This window comes from Eublepharis macularius, chromosome 11 (genome assembly GCF_028583425.1).
Source record: "Eublepharis macularius isolate TG4126 chromosome 11, MPM_Emac_v1.0, whole genome shotgun sequence".
NCBI classification, from domain to species: domain Eukaryota; kingdom Metazoa; phylum Chordata; class Lepidosauria; order Squamata; family Eublepharidae; genus Eublepharis; species Eublepharis macularius.
In genome coordinates, this window is record NC_072800.1 from 14,819,695 (window position 1) to 14,837,493 (window position 17,799).

The 17,799-nt window shown below is 42.4% G+C and overlaps 1 protein-coding gene across 1 annotated transcript in view; it reads right to left on the bottom strand.

Moving 5' to 3' along the window:
• ABCA13 (ATP binding cassette subfamily A member 13) overlaps positions 1 to 17,799 on the bottom strand; it is a 345,676-nt gene that overhangs the window by 143,187 nt on the left and 184,690 nt on the right. Inside the window, exon 41 of the mRNA XM_054991725.1 lies at positions 10,343 to 10,589. Coding sequence (XP_054847700.1) covers positions 10,343 to 10,589 — 247 coding nt within the window. The remainder of the gene's footprint in view (positions 1 to 10,342; positions 10,590 to 17,799) is intronic.

The window sequence follows — 17,799 nt, forward strand, 5'->3', positions numbered from 1 at the left end:
CCGAGCACAAGGCATAGACTGGAACACTGGTGGGCAGAGCATGCTCTAACATGACTGGCTCTGCCCAGCTTCTAGATGCCCAGGAAGGAGGGGCTGCCCCTTCTCTTCCCAGGGTAGCAAATTATGGCACCCAGCCATAACAGCCGATGGCCATGACCGGGATTGCCACCTTCCATGTGGAAGCTGTTCAAAGACTTAAGAGGAGCATAGAGCTCTGCTCTTCTGAAAGGCAGAGTCAATTTTTCAATTCAAACACCTTTAATGGCATACAAAAACGGTATTTGAATCAAAGAGTCAAAGAACTAGAACCTGGAGGATTCCTCTCTCTGTTGGTGGTGTAGAGTGCCTTCAAGTCCTAGCTGACTTATGGCAACCTCGGTGGGGTTTTCATGGTAAGAGACTAACAGAGGTAGTTGCCCGCCTCTGCAACCCTGGTCTTCATTGGAGGTCTCTCATCCAATTACTAATCAAGGTCGACCCTCCTTAGTTTCTGAGATCTGATCAGGCTCACCTGGGCTATCCAGGTTAGGGTTCTGTCTCTGTTAGGGATTTCAAATTTCTTTTTCAATGCTACCTTGTTCTGGGTGTTAACCCTTTGCTACCTGCTCTTCTGATTTGTTTATCAACTCTTGCCAGCCAAAAAGAGAACTTCCATGTACAGAGACAAATGCTGCGTCAGAAACTGGGAGTTGGCATCCGGGGATGGCCATTGCATTTATGTCTTGCTTGTGAATGGGTATGTGACTGCTATTGAAGATGGAAGGCAGAAGAGATGGTCTTATCCAGCATAGCAATTCCTAGGAAATGATTCTAGCAGGATCTGCTTGCAGCTTGCATGGGATTTTCAGTCTTTGAACTGAAAACCAACTTTCAATTGCTGCATCCTTGCCCTGAAGAGTTCAATTATATTAACTCTTCCAGACATATTCCAGGGAACTGATGAAGGAAAATATCATGTAGGCAAAGCAGGTTTTTAAAGAGAGAAAGAGAGAGAGAGAGAGAGACTTATAGGTTTGAATATTATGCTTCATTTGTTTCCTAACCCCTACAGAGCAGTTAAAAGAGAAAATTAATTCTAAACCTCCCTTGTTTCTTAAAGGTTACTCCAACCTCGTTTTTTTTTCGAACTCTTGTAGACAAATGTTACTTTTTTAAAAGTTAAGAATAATAATTTATTTTAACCACTCCCATCCCCCATAAAGAAACTTGCTTGAACATTATTTTGCTGCTCATTATTATAAGAGAAAGAAATCAGCATGGGGGGGGGACTCATTTTGTCCATCATCCAGTTGCTCCTAAAACAAATCTTTGACTTATCAACATGGGCTGGGAGTGGGAGGATGGAATCTGTAACTCAAGGCATGGGAGATAGAAAAAACAGAGGCTCGAGTTACAGGAATGCTTAGGCCTAGTTTCTGTAGGGGGCAAGGACACCCTTTTTAGTACAAAATTATTCTCCAGAACAAGACTGAGTTCCTGTGGCTGGTTTTTAGAAGTCTGGTAGGGAACAGATGGAGGGAGGGGGGCTCCCAGCTCTGCCATTCTGTCATTGGACAAATACACCAAGAGGCTAATGTTCAGTTCAGAAGATGAAGAGGCAGGGGGCAGGGCAGTCATCTCATAAATAGAGATGGGCATGAAAAGCAATACGAACAAAAAAAAAAGCCATGAACAGCCCAATCTGCTCTTTATGAACAAGCTGTTTGTGAGGCCCCATTCTAAATGAACAGGTGGTGATTGCAAGCCTTGTTCATTGCTGTTCGTCAAGCCAGACAGTCTGGCACCTGCAATCCATTCCCTTGGCAACTCAGGCAGGGATTGTCTGAACTCTGTCTGAACTCCTGTTGTTGCCCTAGAAACCCCAATCTAAGCCCAATTTAGCTTGATAGGCAGGTCTTCCTTTCAAGTGTGGAGCTCCAAATTTGTTACAACAGGGGAGCAAAGAGCAGCGGGGAGGGGGGCTCCCAGCTCTGGCTTTGCAGACAGTGGAGAGGGAGACACAGTTGCTGTTGGCATTTTGAGAGAGAGAGTGCATTGGAGCTTGAATTTTCTTTGTGTGAGGTGGGATAGGGATCTACCCCTTCAAGTTCCAGGGCTGCTGCCAGGCTCTGGGCCAAGCTAGTATTTATTATTGGTACCTTTCCTGGTGCCTGCTCAGGTCAGGTTTCTGGGAGTGGTACAGTAGGGATCTTGACTTGGATGATGGCTGGAGGAGAGCCTGCTGGCCCCCACGAACAGCCAACCACGAACATGTTCGTGAACAGGGCCATGTTCGTGGTTGTTTGTGAGTCCCTGCTCGTGGATGGCAATGAACAATGAACATCATGTTTGGGGTTTTTTTTCTGTTTGTGCCCATCTCTAATCATCAATCAGCTTCTAGGTAAATTTTTGCTTGATTCCCAGTTCAAATATTGGAAATTGGATTGGAAATTCCGTGTTCTCAGGGAGGGGCACATCTCATTAGCACAGTATTTTGCTCACAGAATATCCCCGGTTATTTCACTGGGATTTCCCATGAAAAGAATTTCCACTAGAAATTCACTGAAATGCCCTCCACCCCAGAATTCACAGTAATGTTACAAAAATTGGGTATGCCCTCTGTATACCTGCTCCAGAAGCCTCCCTGCAGCTTAGCAGCCAGCAAGAGACAAAACACAGGGGCTGAGTCATGTAGATGGATCTGGCCAGAAGATGACAAGAGGTTTATCAGCTAACACCTTAACTAGGTTTACGCACCTAAGGGACAGAGACGTGGGGAAGCCAATTGCTAGATTGTATTTCTTCCTTTGGGGGGACAGAAAAAAAATGCTGACCCACAGAGGTGTGGGCAAAGGGAAATTATAAATTCCCTGGAGAAAAGGAAGAAGGAAGAGTCTTTTGTCATATTGTCTTAAGCCATAAAGGATTCAGACAGCTTTGTTTTGCATCTGGACGCCATCTTGACCACATGGTAAGGGACAATAGGGATAAACCCAAAACTGGAGAATTAACAGATGATTCTTAAGTACTACAACTCCATGAGCAAACAGCCTATCCTAATAACAACATTGTTTAGGCTAAGCTTAGGCTTAGAGGATTATTTGTTATCATCACCCTTTCTTTATATCTTTTCTCTGTAGGATGCTTTTTTCGATCACATGCACACTTTCTATTCTGTTATTAAAATTCTTTATATTTTAAATGCTTGAAGTCTGGTCTCTGTAAAACACAGTAAGCCCCATTCAGACACATTTTGCAAAGTAGAGGTGAAGGGTCAGCAATCGATCACTTCATCCCCGGAATGCACAAGTACAATAGATCATCCCCGCATTAGCTAGCGCAAGCACCATACACAGCAAGAAAGTAGAGCCTTTAAATGGTAATGCAGAAAGACGTGTTGTAAGTACTTTTAGCAGAAGAGACTCTCCCAGATTAGTCAGTGGCATCAGAAAATACTCAAGAGAGAGAAGTTGGCGAAAGTGGGAGTAAGGGAAGGGGGTGCCTCACTGGGCAGAACCTTCCAAGTTCCTAGAATCGGGCTTGTGAGACCATTTGCTAACTCTGTAGAGGATATCTGGCTAAATAGGAACATTGAATATCAGGGGGATTTCCTATCTCTGGTGACAATATATCTTTCCTAAATAAATCTGGTTAATTTATTTAGACAAGATACATGTCATCACTTGCGTCCATGCTTGAGGTGGCTCACAGAGTAAAAACAGATTCAATAAAAATATAAAAAAACCCACCTAAAATTACCAATATTAGAAGCCATAAAAACAACATTCAGCAGCCAAAATGATATCCCCAAGCCTTCGTCATGCTCACAACAATCTGAGGAGACAATCATTCTCCGCTGCTGGGTGCAGGGGTGACCGGTCTCCTAATGGAATGCAGGCATCTGAGATCCTCTTTGATAGAGTTGAGGAAGTATGATATGTTTCTCTCTTCTCCTACTAACTGGTCAGTTATAAGAACACAAGAAGAGCCCTGCTGGATCAGACCAGCAGTCTATCTTGTCCAGCATCCTGTCTTACACAGAGACCAACAAGTTACTTCAGAGGGTCAACAGCAGGGTATAGACGCCGAGGCCTACCAGGGAAGGCGGGAGGAATATGTCCCACCCGCAAAAGTCAGGTGGAACATGTATGGAGAGCTGCTGACTGCAAAAATCTACTGTACACTTACCAAAGTCAGGATGCAAACTAGTTGAGGAACTTTCCCAGCAAAGGATGGTCGATGGCAGGTTGATTAGCCTTGACTCCAGAGCCCAAGGGGAGAAGGTTCCCCTCCCAACACCCGCAGTCCCATTCAGGAAAATTCAACAAGTGGAAACAAAAGAATGGGGGCCAGAATGAAGCGCTGCTCCGTTGACTAGTATATTTTTTCCGAGGAAATAAACTAGGCATACCTCTTGGCTAGCTGGGCATTCACACCAAGGCAAGGATTCTTCTTGTAGATCGGACATTGTTTGCCAGCACAGATCGTTCTTTCTAATATAGAAGATCACATGAAAAATCAATCAGCAATCAATCAACAATCACCCACAGTGGGCATGTAGAATGTGGTGAAAGTAAGTGATAGCGAACATATAGTTGGGATGAAAGCAAAAATGTAGTTGCAAATTATCATATTTTATCAATTATGTCTTAAAAATTTAATGAAGAGGATGTTGGGGAGAAAATTTTCTGTTGTGTATATTTTGTTATATATGATTATTTTTGATTTGCAGTTATATAATCCCTCCTTTTCTTTTTTGTATCCCCCCATATTACCACTCTGCTTTATATATATATATATATATATATATATATATATATATATATATATATATATATATATATATATATATATATATATATATATATATATATAATAAAACAACAATAACAATCACACAATTACTGTACGTTGGTATGAAGACCACCCTAATATATAAAAAAGGATACACAGCAGGTTCCTTGAGTGGGGAGAAAGACTTCGCCATGTAAATTACTGACCTATACATTGAGAAGCCAGAGCTTCTAGCAAGTTTCCTGCCTTTTCGTTTTATAAGGACAAACTGTTGTTCAATTCACAAATGATCTTAACATTTTAAACGGAAGTGCAAAGAGTACTCTGGGGATACAGAATGCATATGTTTCTCAATGACGTCACACGGCTATGCACCATCTTCTTACTGCAAGCATACAGTATTTTTTTCCCCTGAGCATATGCCTGAATAATAATAATAACATTTGATTTATATACCGCCCTTCAGGACGACTTAATGCCCACTCAGAGCGGTTTACAAAGTACGCCATTATTATTCCCACAACAATAATCACCCTATTAGAAGGGTGGGGCTGAGAGAGCTCCTAGAAGCTGCGACTGACCCAAGGTCACCCAGCTGGCTTCAAGCGGAGAAGTGGGGATCAGACCTGGCTCTCCAGATTAGAGTCCTGCTGCTCTTAACCACTACACCAAACTGTCTCTCTCTTTCCTCTCTCTGAGAGGAAAGGCACAGTTGGTTTGATTGTAGGGAGGACACCACCAGGCTGGGCTCACTCCTTTCAAAATCTATATCATCTATGTAGTGCGGTTTGGCCAGTTTGGTGTAGTGGTTAAGAGCGGTAGGACCCTAATATGGAGAACCAGGTTTGGTTCCCACTCCTCCTCTTGAAGCCAGCTGGGTGACCTTGGGGCAGTCACAGCTTCTCAGAGCTCTCTCAGCCCCACCCACCTCACAGGGTGATTGTTATGAGGATAATGATGACACATTTTGTAAACCACCCTGAGTGGGTGTTAAGTTGTCCTGAAGCATATAAAGTATATTCAATATACAAACTGAATGTTGTTGTTGTTGTTGTTCAGCACCTTGTTTTGAACTGCTGGCTGTCTTTACATTAGAAATGGTCTGAATTAACAGGATATTACAGAAGTACGTCTCACAATCTCTCTTACGTTTAACTCCTGCTCTTTTATGAGGCACTACACATTTAGACTGTTTTCTACTGCATTGCTGTGTATGTATATATTTGTTATTGGCAGGGCTTTTTTTCTGGGAAAAGAGGTGGTGGAACTCAGTGGTGGAAGTCAAGACCGCACAGTGACATCACTTTGGGTCAGCTGGAACAAGAGGGAGTTTTTTAAAGTTTAAATTGCCCTTGGAGAAAATGGTCACATGGCCGGTGGCCCCGCCCCCTGATCTCCAGACAGAGGGGAGTTTAGATTGCCCTCCGCGCTGCTGGAATGGCACAGAGGGCAATCTAAACTCCCCTCTGTCTGGAGATCAGGGGGAGGGGCCACCAGCCATGTGACCATTTTCAAGAGGTGCTGGAACTCCATTCCACCATGTTCCCGCTGGATAAAAGCCCTGGTTATTGATATATTGAGCATTGTTTATAATTGTATGTATAATACATACTTGTCTTATATTGTGGGTTCAGGTGGTGTTTTCAATTTGTATTTTTAACACACCCCTGTTTTTGATATACCTTCTTGTCCCTTTTGACTTTTTTTTTGCATTCCTTGACAGTGTTCCTTCTTGTTTTTCTCACATTGTAACCCAATCTTCTTGCCTTCATTCTTAATGGTTTAGCCTCTGATCATAGCCCCCCCCCTTCCTGAACAATCCCTGAATGGGGGAGAGGTACTTTTCACATAGGATGAAAAATTCATGAAAAGTGTTCTCCTCAGTCTTTGCATAGCCCTTCTCTGTTTCAGTCTGTATCTAGGAGAATGTACGTTTAAAGATTTCCCCCCGTTAAAAAAACTCCATGAACTTGGAAAATTGGCTTCTCAGAAAGAACAGAATTCAACCTAGTCCATGAGGGAAGAACTATGCTTTATGAGAAACACAAGCTGACACAGTGCATTATGTGAAATACTAAAATTGTGCTTTATGAGAAACACAAGCCCTAGGTAAACTTCTCCCCTGTCTGTTTGACGGCATGTAACGTTGTGTTTTGACCTGAATACACCGGGCATTTCACAGCCCCCACAGGGATGTGAAGTCAAGTAGAGGTGCAAAAATATGCAGTGTTATAATATCAGGAGTTTGACTACAGATTACAAATGGGGAGAAGTCAACATAGGGGTGATCTGGGGAATGTAACACCATGTTTCATGCTCCAACATTATAGTTTCTATATTCAGAAGATTTGTCACTTGCGGATTTGTATAGGATTGAGACAGCCTTGGTCAATGACCAGGGGGGAAAGCCTTTCAGCATTTCAAGGAATTTAGAATTTCAAAGATTGCTGTTTTTGAAGTGTTTACCATTTTTGCTCAGTTTTAAATATATATTAGCTAAAATACGATTTACCCACCAGTACAGAATTAGTTTATTACAATACTAATGTGGGTAAATATAAAACAAAGCAGGAATTATTATTTGCCCTTCACTGTATAATTTTTTGGAAGCATGTGGGTGTATATACACACAAATACTCACATACATAACACAATTTTTATCTTTTACATTTATAATTTCCAAGTAAAGCAGATCTTGACAAGCAATACAGAATATGCCTAAACAGCCACCTAATTGCTAATAGCTATTTGATTAATGGCTAATAATTAGCATACTAACACAAAATGTTGTGAAGCATGAAATGCGAGTTGTAATTACTGTTTATCTTCCCACCCCTTTCCAATCTCCCTTGCTAAATTAGTAATTTAGTATTCCCTTTTTAAAAATGACTTCTTTTAAAAAAAATGATGCTGCCCTTCTGCAAAATAGTATTTAAAATCAGCTTGGTTTCTACTTACGGTCCAAGACCTGAATGCATACAAAAGTCATCCTCATCGGTGAAGTATCTCATCAGCACACGGGGAAGGTCATCATCACCTTGACTGCTAATAAGGAACGTAAGAAATGTCTCCTTTAGAAGTCATTGTCTTTAGGATAATTAACACGAAGTACTCACAACCCAATTCAACCCCTGAGGAGTAAATGTTAACCTAGAGGCAACCAAAAGTATGGAGGTAGAGGAAGGTGTGGCAATGCAACTGTCCAACATGGCAGGACAGGATGGGACCAAGGACCTCCATCCCATAACACAGATGATGATCATGACTTTAGGACTGCTAAACAATGTGGGAAACAACTTGTAAGTCTGATACAGCCTGGGACCTGCATAACTTACTCTCATGGTAAAGAGTGCGCTCAAGTCTTAGCTGACTTACAATGACCGCAACTAACAGAGGTGGCTTGCCATTGCCTGCCTCTGCAACCCTGGTCTTAGTTGATGGTCTCCTATCCAATTACTAACCATGGCCAACTCTGCTTAGCTTCTGAAATCTGACAAGATCAGGCTCACCTGGGCTACCCAGGTCATGGCACCTGACTCCCATACTAATGTCCATATAAACTGACCCAACCATTACGATCATCTTCAAGGGCCCTGCTTTGGGTGCCCTCGTTATCTGAGGCTAGATGGATGACTACCCAATGAAGAATCCTCTCATTGATGTCACCAAAATTATGGAATTCCCTCTCCAAAATTTGTCTACCCCCTCTGATCATAGTCTTCTGCCAGTAGGTGGAAAACTTATGTGTTTTGTCTAGCATTCTCTCACTGAGCCTCCTCCCTATTTGTTTGTATCTGTTTGTTTTATATATACATATGTATTTCTAAAAAGTTGATTATTAACGTTGTTCACAGATTGCAGGGCCCTAACTGGATGGAAAAGTAGGGTACAAAGATTTTAAATAGATAACGTAAAATAAATAAGATTCGGTCTAGTAGCACCTTAAAGACCAACTTCCAGAGTATGAGATTTTGCTAGTCAAAGCTGCCTTCCTTCGCATTGTATCAATCAAGTCCCACAGCAACAGAATTTCTATTGCTAATTCCATTGCGTTGGGATTTTCTTGATACAATTATACAGATCCCCCTGAAAAAGCATAAGCAAAACATGCAGGAGCAATTCAACTAAATAAAGTAATTATTTTCCCCATTGCACTTTTTTTTTGCTCTGTCTTTGAGGCAGCCCTCTTCTCCTGTTTTCAAAGTGGAATGTTGTCTGGACATCTTTCCTGAGTATTTTATTACATTATCTATCTAGCTATGTATCTGAAGAAGCGAGCTGTGACTTACGAAAGCTCATACACTTCCACAAATTTTGTCAGTCTTATGGGTGCACTGGACTCTTGCTCTTTTCATGTATCTATGTTGATATGCACACAGGGGGGCTAAAAGACCCTTAGAGCTAGAAAGGCTGCATGTTTGTTAGACTTCGGAAAAAAAGAGACGTGCACATAGCTGCTCCAAAATCAAGCGCCTTCAGAAAGCATTATTAAGAATAATCAGATCAACGACAAGATATAGGCTAACTGTAAGCCCAGAACCAATTCCATGAAGCAATATCCAAGGCTCTTTGAAAAAATAAAGTTATAACCTTTGCAACATAATCTATTTGTAGCAGTTAAAATGTGTGTTCCAAACGTATGGAAAGATTGAAATATATTCAATGTGGCACCCTGGCAAAGGAAAGTGAAGGAGTTACAGGAAAAATAGGAATCCTTTTTGCTAACCCTCCTGGCCAACTGGTTGGCCATTGCATGAAATAAGATGCTAAACCAGATGAACTATCAGTCTGATCCAGCACAGCTCCTCTTACAGTGAAATCCTAAGAAGAGTTACTCCAGCCTAAGCCCATTGTAATCAAAGGGCTTAGACTGGAGTAACTCTGCTTAGGATTCCATTATCAGCTCTATATAGACTCATAGAATCAGAGGGTTGGAAGGGAATCTCAAGGGTCATCTAGTCCAACTCCCTTCATAATGCAGGACATTCACAACTACCTCCCCTGCTGCATGCCCAGAAGATGGCAAAACATCATCAGGATCTCTGACAATGTACAAGGTGGTGCACATATAGACAAAGTGGTGTAACAAGGGTAGTTTGAGTATAGACAGTAATCAAGGATCGTTTTTCAAACTACCCTTGTTACCTTTATATTTGTGTACTGTATTGATAACCTGAGATATGCCAATAAAGGCTTTGTTGTTGTCTTGTACAAAGTGGTGTAAGGATCACAAGATAATATATGTCAAGTGCTCAGAACAGTTTAGAAGTCCTACAGAAAAGCTAAGTATCCATGGGCATAGATGGTAAACAAAGTCCCCAATTCACATTACCTGCAGCTTCTACCATTTTCTTTCAATCTAAAAACGAAAATGTTTAAAACAGGAAAAGGCCTCCGAGTATGAGAGTGGCTTCATAGATTTCTCTCCTTTTTTGTGCCTCTCTTATATCTGAGCCACGATTATCCTGCTTAGAAAAATAACTTCTTACATTAAAAAGATGAAGACACTTTCAAAATTAATGATCCCGTCCCTGATTCACTGACGATGAGTAACTTTTTTTTTTAATACCTAAAAAAGGTTTCTGCATTGTCATAAAGTTCAGGTGTCAGTTTAAGTGAAGGATAATCGATAACCAATGGCTTCACAGTAAATAAGGCCATCGCCATGGCAACAAAGATGACAGGTAGCAGAACGTTTGATAGAGTCCCTCTCCAGTCTCGCTGGGTATGACGAAGGCGCTTCATTAGAAGAGCAGCCATCTGGGTGAGAACAAGTCTTGCTCCATGAATGCTTTGGGCCTCCACGAAAGAATTACCTGTTGCGTGACAAAGAAACAAACAGCTTCGTGAAAGCAAATTGCCACTGCCCTAAAGTCAAAGAATTCTCAAGGCTGCCAGAACTGTTCATCATTTGTAGAAATTCACATTTCAAACACTCTGTCAGGAATGAGTGGAAAATGTATTAGAGATAAAGTAGATCCTTATTTTCTATGAAGGCAGAATTCAGTTTCTGAACTATTATCACCCGGAGCTGCCTCCAGATTTAAAAAATGTGTGTGCACATAAAGACGCACATCGTGCACATTCTTTTAATAGCCATTCTGCTTCCACAATTCCCCATTGTGCATTCATTGTCACTATGAATGTAGTTAAAAACCAAAAAGGAAAATCTACCGTAACCTACTAACTATTCCAGTATAAGACCCTGGAATTAAAATTCACAATGTTGCTGGAATATACAAAAATTTCAGGTAAGTCCAGTAAAGTGTCTAGTGCAATCAATGTCTTTGGTGCTGTTCATTCTTGTATTCTTTCTTTTTTTCTTGTTTCTATTCCTTGTAAGGGAGAAGATGCCCTGACGGCCCCACCCAACGAACAGCTGGCTTGGCCCCTCGTTTCAAGAATTCTTTGTCAAGAACCTGCTGCATTATGGCTCACTTTTAAAAAAAACTGGTATCATTCCATAGGCACAAATAATGCATACATGCAATCCTTTCCAGTAAGACCACCACATATTTTAATACGTATGGAACTGAGTCTTGAATTAGTGATTCTTTAGTTGTACATGACTTTTTGTTTGTACATTAGTGGAAATCTTTGTGGTTCATACAGTTATTCTATAAATGTTGTATTTGTTATATAATGGTGTTGTTTGCTTTGGATTGTATGTTTTAGTTTTGACTCATCATATTTAATATAATCTTGTGTCTTATACTGGAATAGGAGGTTATTATGGTGAGTTTTCCTTTTTGGGTTTTGGCTTATTACCGTAATTTTCTTTTGTACTGTGAATGTAGCAGCATTGCTGAGGTACTAGGCCATCTACACAGGGGAATTCTCCATGGTGAACTACCACCCCTCCACTGGCTTTTAAAAAATATTAGTAATCGTTTTTAACAAGCTGGCAAAAAGTCTGACATTGGTAGGATAGGAGTAGCAGGCACAGAGGGGAAAATAGCACTGGATAGGGTTCAAAAGTCCACATCTTTCCATTCACATGGTAGGAAAATGCACTTTGAGTTCACAGTTTCTGGAAAGACTGGAACAAAGTAGGTTTGGAAACATCAGGGGAGAACAACTGGAAGACAGCATCACATGGATGTGCTGAAAACCCCTTCTCCTTTTGGAAAACTGAGTCAGAGTGAATCTTTCATGTGGAAGCAGTCCCCAATGTCTTCTTCAAGGAAAAAGGGACAGTTTTTCAGCAGAGAAGTGCTAGGATTTATCTAACTTTCCCCACCTGCCACATTTCTGCTGCACTATCACAACCTGCTTTGCCTCCTTGGGAAATCATGGTGAATGTTTAGAAGAATAAATGCCTCTGGAATTTGGGCAGTTGGGTGAAGGGGATGACATGGGGGTGGAGTGTGGCAGCAATAAAACTGGGAAGCAAACATGTCCTGATGCTTCTCTGGAGAAAAAACAGCTCCCTCAAAAGCTGCTTTTCTCGGTTTCAAGCAATGCAACACGAGATCTCCACACTGAATGCTTTCACCACTGAGTCCAAAATGACATGATCAGCCAACAACATCACTGAGTGACAACACAATCTAAATTGTGCTGAAAGAAATGCAATAAACAGCCTTGGAGACAATCCAGGTATCAAGATTAAAGAAGCTGAGGAGCAGGTGTCTTCACAGACAGATCAGATGATATTCTGGACAGTGAAACACAACACTGCTTTTTACAAGCCACTATCCTCAGACACCACCCAGGAGTACCAAAAAGAACTAAACAGGATTATTCAGGAATTATCCGCAGCAGGGCTTTTTTTCAGTGGGAACGCGGTAGAACGGAGTTCCAGAACCTCTTGAAAATGGTCACATGGCTGGTGGCCCCACCCCCTGATCTCCAGACGCCACTCCAGTGGCGTAGAGGGTGATCTAAACTCTGTTTAGATCTGTCTGGAGATCAGGGGGGGCGGGGCCACTGGATATGTGACCATTTTTGTCAAGGGCGAGTTAAACTTTAAAAAACTCCCCCCTTGTTCCAGCTGACCCAAAGTGACATCATTGTGCGGTCCTGAGTTCCACCACTGAGTTCCACCACCTCTTTTCCCAGAAAAAAAGCCCTGTCTGCAGGAATACAGCAAAGGAATATCATTCAGGCATTTCCTTCTTCTTCTGCCCCCAATACACAAGCCTAGCAACCTGGGGTGCCCTATAGTCTCAGGACCAAACTAGACATGCAGCTACACAGCAGCTTTGGAGAGTAGCTGTTAAAAATAAAAGAGAAGCCAAATGGCCTCAGACTGCCTCGATGGGGGAGGGGCTCTTCCCTCCCCCCCTCAAGCCATTTCCCCCTATCAAAATAGCAGGGGAGGGAGTCCCCCCCCTGTTTATGCTCCACATGGAGTATCCTGTGGAGCAGTTAAAACAGCGGAGAAAATTCCTCCTGTGCTATTGTGAGGCAGGGATATAGCTTGAGGGGGAGGGAGCACCCCCTCCTCCACCCGCGGAAGCATTCCGAGGCCATTCTGAGGCCTTGACTCTTCTTTTAACCACCAAGAAGGTGCTTGTGGGTGTACAGTGCAAACAGAAGGACTATAAAGCATAGGAACTGAAGTCCTGAACAGGTAACCAGGTGAGAGATAAAGGAAGGCACTTTCTGTGATGTGTAGAACTCTGTTGTCCTTTCTGCTTTTTTTGTATTTGAAATGAATACCATGCTGGTAATTTTATATAAAATGTATGGAGATAAACGTTTGACATATGAAATAATTTTTTTAAAAAAGACTAACAAAAAAAGACATAGAATTCTTATCTTATTACTATACTATACTATACTATACTATACTATACTATACTATACTATACTATACTATACTATACTATACTATACTTATTATATTACTTATATATATATATTACTATAATAATAATAACTCAATTTATATACCGCCCTTCAGGACAACTTAACACCCACTTAGAGCGGTTTACAAAGTATGTTATTATTGTCTCCAGCACAATTATCCTGTGAGGTGGGTAGGGCTGAGAGATGTCGGGAAGAGTTGTGACTGATCCAAGGTCACCCAGTTGGCTTCAAGTGGAGGAGTGGGGAATCAACCTGGTTCTCCAGATTAGAGTCCTGCTGCTCTTAATCACTACACCAAACTGGCTCTCCCAACTGTTAATTTTATGCATTTCCTACCTATATGCATATCTCCTTGCTCTAAGCAAGCTGATTACATTTTGCTTTGCCTCTCTGCATCCTGACTCCAACTGGTCCTTCTTGGTAATGACCCTCCCACTTTCTGACCTGCATATAAGAATTGATAGATCCTCATTTGTATTTGTATCTGATGAAGTCAGCTTTAACTTATGAAAGCTTACACCCTGGAAGATTTTAGTTGTGTTTTAAGGCACTATCAGACTTGAATTTTGTTCTTTATGAAACAACTCAGTCAAGGGCCCCACAGACTATGATACAACGGGGGGGGGGGGAATCCTCCATCAGCAACATGGGGAGTATTCATGAGTGGAAAGTCTGGTTGGGATGATGAAAGGGATGTGTTGATATCCTTCTAAAATAAGAGGTCTTGGCCTTAGTATAGGGGTTAACTCTGCCATCTGAATGATGTAGCTCACATGGACATGTCTATGCCTGCCTGCCAAAAGGTAACATAGCTGCAAAATAGCAGAGAGTCCAGTAGCACCTTTAAGACTAACCAACTTTATTGTGGCATAAGCTTTCGAAAGCCACAGCTCTCTTCATCAGATGCATCAAGCTACTAGACTCAGTGCAGACCAACACGGCTAACTCTCCTGGATCTATAGCTGCGAAAGGTGACTAGAAACCCCTTCTGCACAGCTCCCTCGATAATGTTCGATCCAGGGCTCCAGCTGATCAATCCACAGTCCACCCTACAAGGGGAAGGGGTGTAACAGCAGGTTGATGTCAGTGGGGCGCATTTGCATCAGCATGAGCATCTTAGAGACCAACAACATATTCCAAGGTATAAACTTTTGTGAGCTAACGTCATCAGATACAAATGCAAATGAGGATTGGTTGCATCTATCTCTTGGCTGCCTGTCACTTTGAGCCCAGGCAGACCACCATGTCCACAGGGGAGCTTTTAAAACTTCTGCTTGTTTTCATCTGCCAGGCAGTAAGGAATTTTTTTCTATATATCAGAGAACAAGTGTGAGCGTTTGTTATAAAACAGACATATGTATTTACACTGAGTAGAAACCAGAAGCATAGCAATGGACTCACAGTCTTTTGTTGTCTTGAAGCACTTCAGGGCCCAGCATGTCCTGAATATATATCTTAGATAAGTTTATGTGCTATAATAAATATTAGGAATTTGGTGAGTGATGGTTCTAAAACATTTTCAGAGACTTGGTGGAAATGTCCGATATGAGATTGATTTCTGAAACAGTTGGCCCAGCTTAGTAAGTGTCCTTTCCCTGATAAATTATGGAACGGAAGATAACATTTACCAGAGCCATTCAGTGGGTTTTGATAGTGGCTGGCAAAGTTTTCTGACGCTTCCCTCTGGACCTCTTAAAATCTGCAGTATTACCCATGAACAATCATTCATTCTGACACTAGGAGCAACTTGCATACATATCCATATGCAGCTATACAAATCACTACCTCCAACGTGGGGACTGTCAGTATATTCCGGCAACTGGAGACAATTTCTTTAAGTCCCAATGAAAAAACACCAAACACTTAGTTATGAATTTAAATATCTGCACTGAAATACCAGAGACATCTTTACATGAATAATTCAGCTGATAAAATTAAAAAATCTGGCCCAATTGTTAGAGTTCACTGGCTTGACTTATAAATGTAATTACATGTAAGGAATACAATTATAGCCACAATTAAATTGTGCTTTCAAACTCACCCCAACTCTCCATCCTCATCTTAGAAGTGAATGTGATTACTAGTGGGCTTTAATTTAATTATTATTGATAGGCAGGGCTTTTTTTCAGCGGGAACATGGTGGAATGGAGTTCCGGCACCTCTTAAAAATGGTCACATGGCCAGTGGCCCCGCCCCCTGATCTCCAGACAGAGGACAGTTTAGATTACCCTCTGCGCCGCTCAGCGGTGTGTAGGGCAATCTAAACTCCCCTCTGTCTGGAGATCAGGGGGCGGGGCCACTGGCCATGTGACCATTTTCGCCAGGGGCAATTTAAACTTTAAAAAACTCCCCCCTGTTCCAGCTGACCCAAAGTGAGGTCATTGTGCGGTCCTGAGTTTCACCACTGAGTTCCACCACTTCTTTTCCCAGAAAAAAGCCCTGTTGATACGTATAATTCATCACTGCTTCTATAGACTGCAATTTCAATGGTTAGCCCCTTGAAGGAACGGATCTACCCCCCCACACACACACTTTTGGGGGGGGAGTTCTGGAAATCACTGTGTGGACAAACAACCTTTATAACATATTTTTTTTAAAGGTCCTACACAACTAGAATGAAACTACTGGTAAAAAATATACATATTTTTATTTTTAGAACATAAAACCTTTACAGTTCATAAAATTTAAGTTATAGCATCCCGGTTTTAATGTGGAGCCGCAGTATATCCCATACCTCTAATCAAAATTATGCATCAAGCAAACAGTGAATCAAGACCAAGCACTTTGAAGTCAAGCTGATTTCCATAGAGGAGCTTAAGAATGTGTTCAAATCTCTCCCGTTGAAATAATACAATTTAAAGCTGCTTCGACTTTGCTGGATCTGGTCCCAGATTATCTACTTGGAAATATCATAGGATAACGATGCTCAGCTGCCAGCTGAATGCGATCATCACTGCCCTCTCTAAATGGGGATTGAGTGAGGAAGAGGTTGCCTGCCTCGTGCAAGGCTCAGATGGACCAAGCCTCGGGCTGTTACCTCCTTCGCCCGGTGTTTGTGCAGGCCAAGGCAAGCATCCCAGTGCTCTTAATAGCCTACCTGCCCCTGCCTGTGAGGTAAGCTAAACTGAAAATGTCTAACTGGCCCAAGGTCACCTAATGAGTTTCTACAGCAGAATAAAAATTCGAGGCCCCAGTCAGAAACTCTAATCACTACACCATGTTGACTTTCATGGGACAGTTGCTTTTGAACAGTAGCAAGCAGCTGGGCCTGTGCAAGTTACAGCGTTGCCAGGGCCCTATGCCCTTCCTGGTGGGAAAGGGAGGACCCAGCACTTACTATGAGTGTTCTTCCTGCATGCACAAACAGGGCCGGATCGAGGGGGCAGGGGGGGTAGTCTGCCGCCAGCGCCACCAGGGAGGTGGCGCCGGGAGCAGCTGCCAGGAGCACACGGGCGGCAGCACGTGCAGCCTTGCAGCCTCCCACACTGCCTTTTGCCTGCCCCGCAGGAGAGGGGGCGGCCGGCTTGCTGCGCACCCCCTGTCCTGCAAGGCAGGCAAAAGGCAGCACGGCCGCCCGCACCATTTGTCTGCCTCAACTGGGTTTATTGTCATTCTTATCAGTGGTCACAGTAACAAAGACAGTCTGGATCGAAAAGCCCCTCAAATAATCCTCAGCTTGACTTTTCTCTTTTTGAAGTTCTGGTGCATAAAAATTCAGGAATGTACTAGTAATTTTTCAGTAGTAGAAGTCTCCCAAACTGTCTCCTCCCAGGATACATCAGGTACATCCTTGAAAGTTCTAAACTCTCACTCCTCAAGAACTATTTCCGAGAACCCTTAAAGATTTTTTTACCCACACACGCCACCTTCCACACACAACCAGAATTCAGCAGCAACGGGCCCCGCCAGAAGCCACAGGCCCTGGCAGCTGCCCTACCTTGGTGTGCTGTTGATGCCGGCACACTGGACAACTATTGCAAATGCCTGTTTTCAATGTGCTGCCCTTCCAGTTTTTACATGAAAAGTCCTCGCAGCCCACCATCTTCTTGATAAGTAGGTGTAAAGTGGGTTGGCCAGTTCAGAAACTGCCTAAAGAAGTCACCATCAATTGACACACTAAAAGGTTAACTTCCACAAGGGAAACCAGTCTGTGATACCAGAAGGCTGTTGTTGTGTTATCTTATCTGTGGAACATATGGCACCTCCTGGAAT